Genomic DNA, 6245 nt, shown 5'->3' on the forward strand with positions numbered 1-6245 from the left:
AACAGAATTCTGTGTGACAGTGTTACAAGTCGTAACAGAATTCCATGTGACAGCGTTACAAGTTGTAACAGAATTCCGTGTGACAGCGTTACAAGTTGTAACAGAATTCTGTGTGACAGCGTTACAAGTTTTAACAGAATTCTGTGTGACAGCGTTACAAGTCGTAACAGAATTCTGTGCGAGTACAAATAAGTGCTGTTAAATGTGATGAGGTATTTTGTTTAATTGCAGCACGCAGAAGTACATCTAAAACATCACGGTTTAAGAACCTGCCTGACCCAAAAAAGAAGCTACCACCAGAGGAGAACAAGGTGGAGGTGATAGAGGAAGGTGGGTAGGATCCTAATATCAGTAGTACAGCAGTATACACAATATTGGGGAAATCGAGATAGAGGAAGGTGGGTAGGAGGGGATCCTAATATCAGTAGTACAGCAGTATACACAATATTGGGGAAATCGAGATAGAGGAAGGTGGGTAGGAGGGGATCCTAATATCAGTAGTACAGCAGTATACACAATATTGGGGAAATCGAGATAGTGGAAGGTGGGTAGGAGGGGATCCTAATATCAGTAGTACAGCAGTATACACAATATTGGGGAAATCGAGATAGAGGAAGGTGGGTAGGATCCTAATATCAGTAGTACAGCAGTATACACAATATTGGGGAAATCGAGATAGAGGAAGGTGGGTAGGAGGGGATCCTAATATTAGTAGTACAGCAGTATACACAATATTGGGGAAATCGAGATAGTGGAAGGTGGGTAGGATCCTAATATCAGTAGTACAGCAGTATACACAATATGGGGGAAATCCCATGATTATCTTTGGTACTTTGGTTTTCCACAATGTTCAGAAGTACATTGCTATATAACAATTAATACAGATCTTTTTTTTTTCTTCAAAATCTGTATCATAAAGTATGTATTTGTAATATTTGACACAGATGAGGAGAAAAAGGATGAGACACCTGGTACCAGGTATTACTTTCATGACGGACAAGAATGTTACATCATGGATGCCAAGTCCATGGGAAACATCGGACGTTACCTCAATGTAAGGGAAAATAAATATTGAAGTAAACAGCAATTCATTTATCTAATTCAAATGTTGAAGTTGATTTAATTGGAAACATCGCTTTAGCCATGTTTGATATTTAGATATGATACAGTCCTTGGGTATATATGATGTACAGTCTTATATCATTGTGTCTTTCCTTTACAGCATAGCTGTACCCCAAACGTGTTCGTACAAAACGTTTTCGTAGATACACATGATCTCCGCTTTCCGTGGGTGACTTTCTTTGCTGGACAGTAAGTTATATTTTTTTCTGTCATCCGCTCATTAATAGTGATAGATTCAGATATTGCCATGAATATTCATTAGAGGTCAAGCATCAATGCTGTGTATTAAAATCGGAAAATTATATTGTCGTTGTCACATGATTTGGATTTTGTCTTATGCTCTATGTTCAGGTCTTCATCAAAGATAGAGCAGGGACATGGATGTCATATTCTATCTTTAAACTAGTTTTTGTTTTTTCTATTTTTCCAGATACATCCGAGCTGGCACTGAGCTAACATGGGACTATAATTATGAGGTCGGAAGTGTGCCTGGTAAAATTCTCTACTGTTACTGTGGATCTGCTGAATGTCGTGGAAGGCTCCTATAGATGGACTGATTTGTTCAGGTGAATTTTGTTTCAGATTATGACTAAAATAAATGACGTTTAAACAGGCAGACATAGTAGCTCTAGAAGGATTTTTCTGTGGATCTTTAGACAGCTGATGGCCAAGATGTAGGTCATGTACCTCAGTCATAGGAACAAGGGGCATGGATATGTGTGTAGAATCAAATAACAAACTCCAATAGGAACAAGGGGCATGGATATGTGTGTAGAATCAAATAACAAACTCCAAAACGAGAATTTGGAATGTTGATGTATTTTACACTTCAGTCCAAATGATGTTGCAGAGAGCTTTGGACCAAATCTGGAAACAAGAAAAAGACAAAAAGACTACCAGTCTAGACTACAGGCTGTATGAGACCTTCTAAATAGGTTTTTATAGCACCAAATGTTTATAGAACATCTACAATAGTTACACTCTCAGGAGTTCTGATATTAGTAGAGAGTCTGAAGACTGTGTTTAAATTTTGTGTAAATGTTGAATAAATGTTAGAAATGAGAAATATTTGTTTCAAGCTATAATGTAAGGAAAAGTTTGTGATCAAGAATGAACTAGTCAGATTGTATGGGAGTGAATATGTTGTAATGGTAATTGTCACGATGAGGATGACGCTGAGTTTACTAGACCAGGTACTATATACAAATTTCCCCTATTTTTATGTGACTGGAGAAAGTAAGAAAAAAAATTGTTTTGTTATAAAAAATGAAAACAAAATGGTTGTAAAAACCAGCAAGTCATCAAGTTTTTATTTTGTACACAATTACAAATTGTCGGGGGAAAAAATCCAAGATTTAGGTTAAAATAAAATATAATACATTGTGTGTATGCAGGTCTTTCAAGTGTTCATCAAACTGTCACACCATCAAATGCATCCAGATTACAGAATCATGTACAAGATTGTGATAAATTAGAATGATCTATTGTAAATTAAAGGTTTATGGTTACCAGAAACTGAGATAGTCCCTAGGAATATTAGAAGGCTCAGTTGTAAATTGTGTTCATATGGACAAGGTGAGGTAACTATATTCATAGGGACAAGGGGAGATAATCATGTTCAGAGAGGCAAAGGGAGATAACCATTTTTAAAACGCCACAGGGAATGCTTCCTTGCTAATTAGGGGAGATAAATGGTCAAACTGACGTAGCAGGAATATTAAACCAGGGCCATTTTCGTTTTTTGGGTCCAAACATTTTGACTAATTGGGCTGGTTTTGTTCGTTTATGAATAAAGACGGACCTGGTGATTTTATATTGTTTTCAGACGATTATAACAAAGTCGTTGAAGGCCTATATTAACATTTGCAGGTCTGTCAAGTTATATGTCTGAAATATTACATTTAAAAACTAACGCACTGGTTTGTCCGCACAAACGAACAGGCCCTGTGTTAATAGGTACAAGGGGAGATAACTAATTTCCATCACAGACAATAAGGGATGACTGGCTCTTAGTTATATTGTGTGACAACAGGAAATAGGAACAAGGTGGGAGGTCGTGGTCATATAGACAAGGGGATATTATTCTGTTGATATGGACAAAGTGGGATAACCATGGTCCTATATACTAGGGGAGAGAACTGGGATTATACAAAGTGGATAAACATGGGCCGTTTTCGTTTTTGCGGTTCAAACAGTTGGACCAATTTGACTGATGCTGTTTGTTTATGAATAAAGACAGACCTGGTGATTTTAAATTGTTTTCAGATGAGCCTTGATAAAGACTCACAAGGCCTGTATTGACATCCGCAGGTCCGTCAAGATATATGTTTGAAATATTACATTTTAAACAACAACTTGTTTGTCCGCATAAACCAACAGGCCCATGGTTCTACTTACTAGGGGAGAGAACTGGGATTATACAAAGTAGATTACCATGATTTTAGGGTGTTTACTTTCCGACTGAATGCATCCCTATGTACAGACATGTACTAATTTTAGATTTTTATCTTACAGAAGTTGAGATATTTTTCGTCTTTGTTTAATTGTATTATCATTGCTGTTAATGGCTTTACTGACCTTTGTGTCTGGAATTTGGCCCAACAATTGTAATATAAAACAAGATTAATATTTTTGTACAATTGATCAACATTGGCCGTATTGTAAGTAATATTGTTTGTAATGTTTACAATTTAATTGATGTACATGTGTCTTACAATTCAAATAAAAAATTATGAATACATGAGTGTTTTTTCTTCTGAAATTCTGGGTATACATTGCTACAGTTCTATTCTTATAACTTGAACTTGTCATGTCATACACCAAGATCATACCTCAGGTTACCTTATAGTGGATGTCAGCATGTCATTATAGTGTCTGTCGGTAACAAGAGTGTGATTAGATCCGTTCATCAGGTTAATTGGTTTAGGATACCGACGACAGCCTTTTCAATCACCAGCATTGATGGTTTCAAGTTAGATTTTCAAGAAAGCGTATTTAACTGACGAAGATTTATTATTGTTTTGGAGCATGTTTGGTAAAATGTTGAGTTTCATTGTGTTGTTGTTAGGGATTGTAGCTCATTTTGTATAACTAATACACTCCTGGTAACCTACCGGTTGTATTACACCTTGAGTCATGGAACACCATGTACATTTCTACATGTATATATGTATTTGTCCCGTCACTTAGCCATGTATATATGTATTTCGGTAGTGAATTTGTCCCGTCACTTAGCCATGTATATATGTATTTCAGTAGTGAATTTGTCCCGTCACTTAGCCATGTATATATGTATTTGTCCCGTCACTTAGCCATGTATATATGTATTTGTCCCGTCACTTAGCCATGTATATATGTATTTGTCCCGTCACTTAGCCATGTATATATGTATTTCAGTAGTGAATTTGTCCCGTCACTTAGCCATGTATATATGTATTTCAGTAGTGAATTTGTCCCGTCACTTAGCCATTAAATAGGTAGATAAATGTTGTCAGAAATATAGATTGTACAGCTACCTCCATCCTATTTTGTGTGAATTTGTGAAAATATGGAAATGTAAAGAAGAGGAATTGCTAAATTATCATGCTAATTGACAGAGACAGCCATGTGTCATTATGACGTCCACAAAGTGTCGGATGGACGAGATCCTTGGGAAAGACTGAAAGTAAAAAAAAAAAAAAAAAATACTGCTTCCAAAAAAACCCAACTATATTCTGTCAATTTTCAAAGAGATTGGCTGCCCTGCAGGTAGGACTTAAGAATTGTACCTGGGACGTAGTCTTCATAGAGGGAAAGGCATTAAGGTGCTTTACCAGAATTATTTCATGACCTTGGGGTCTCGTGTTTGCCCCTAGGGAGAGGGTAAATTTTAATTTGGTTTATATAGGGAAATCACATTTTTAACTATCATTTGCTGAAATTCTATTGGAATCAGCTTGGTTAGAATTATCGCTATGGGATCACATTTTGGTGGTATGCACTTGCTGGCCTGACTGACCTCCAGGGGCTGATGGATGGGGCCAAAAAGTGCCAGCTGACTAAAATTCTTCAGAACTCAGGCAGGTGACAGTTAAGGCCCATGTGCCTCTTGTTTCTCCTTTCTAAAACCTTTCCTCTTCCTAACATCGCCCTTTATATTGCCTCACATTTGGCCTTTAGTAGGGCGTTCGCCCCTGTGAGGAAGGCTTTGGGTTCTGTCCCCTGGCCGACACATACCACAGTCTATAAAACTGGTAGTTATTGCTCCTGTTTAACGCTCAACATTTATTGAGAGGGACGACTAATTCGACAGGATAATTTGATCGGGTGGGGTATCCTGTTTGATGTCTTCGGTGGTATGCTTCAGTGAGATTGCACTATAAATTCAGCATCAACTTCGCACTATCACAACGAGACAAACCTCCCAAAATTACATGCGCATACACAACAGGCATGTTTCTCCCAGACAGTAGAAGGCCGCCCTCAAATGACCAAAGTTGTTGATAGGACATTAAGCATTACTAAACCAAGCCAATAGATTCAGATACCCAAAAACAAGGACTAACGTTTTTGAAAGTTGTCTAATGAAAAGAATACTATAGAACTGAAGTATCGTGATGGCAAATAGAGAAGAGATAGGTCGAAAAATGAACGAGGGTATCTTAAAAAAGGTATCTTAAAAAAAACCACCAATGGACAGACGTACGTGATCCCGTCACTACCGTCAAAATTGGTGGACGTATACATATGGACGGTGTCGATTTTGACGGCCGTCAACAGTGGACTGAGTATCTTTGTATGTGTTGTCTATCAGTCTGGTTTAACCCTCTGTTTGTCTGGATTTTGTCCGAAAATCTTATTTTGTTTGACAGAAATTGTTACTCTGACCATAAAGTAACGTTTTTCAAGAAGTATCTTGTTTATTCTTCTTGGCTCATTTCAATATTTCATGCATTTTATAGATAATACATGTCCGTTTGGTATCTGGCAGGCGTATATTGTTCCGCCCTCTTGTTTCCTTTTATGAGGGTATTTACATGGTCACAGGTTTAAGTTTTTCGGTGTAACTCTTGTACGGAGGGCTTCAATGTATCTCTGTACAGTTTTGTCAAACTTACACCGAGCAAACTCGTGGTACTTCCAAT

General features: G+C 37.4%; 1 protein-coding gene across 1 annotated transcript in view; it reads left to right on the forward strand.

Moving 5' to 3' along the window:
* The window catches only part of LOC117335866 (histone-lysine N-methyltransferase SETDB1-B-like), a 52156-nt gene extending 49386 nt beyond the window's left edge, over positions 1-2770 (forward strand). The window contains exons 35-38 of the mRNA XM_033896119.1: positions 232-330; positions 945-1054; positions 1223-1311; positions 1553-2770. Coding sequence (XP_033752010.1) covers positions 232-330; positions 945-1054; positions 1223-1311; positions 1553-1670 — 416 coding nt within the window. The 3' untranslated portion in view covers positions 1671-2770. The remainder of the gene's footprint in view (positions 1-231; positions 331-944; positions 1055-1222; positions 1312-1552) is intronic.
* The last annotated feature ends 3475 nt before the right edge of the window (positions 2771-6245 follow it).

This window comes from Pecten maximus, chromosome 10, assembly GCF_902652985.1.
Source record: "Pecten maximus chromosome 10, xPecMax1.1, whole genome shotgun sequence".
Taxonomy (NCBI): domain Eukaryota; kingdom Metazoa; phylum Mollusca; class Bivalvia; order Pectinida; family Pectinidae; genus Pecten; species Pecten maximus.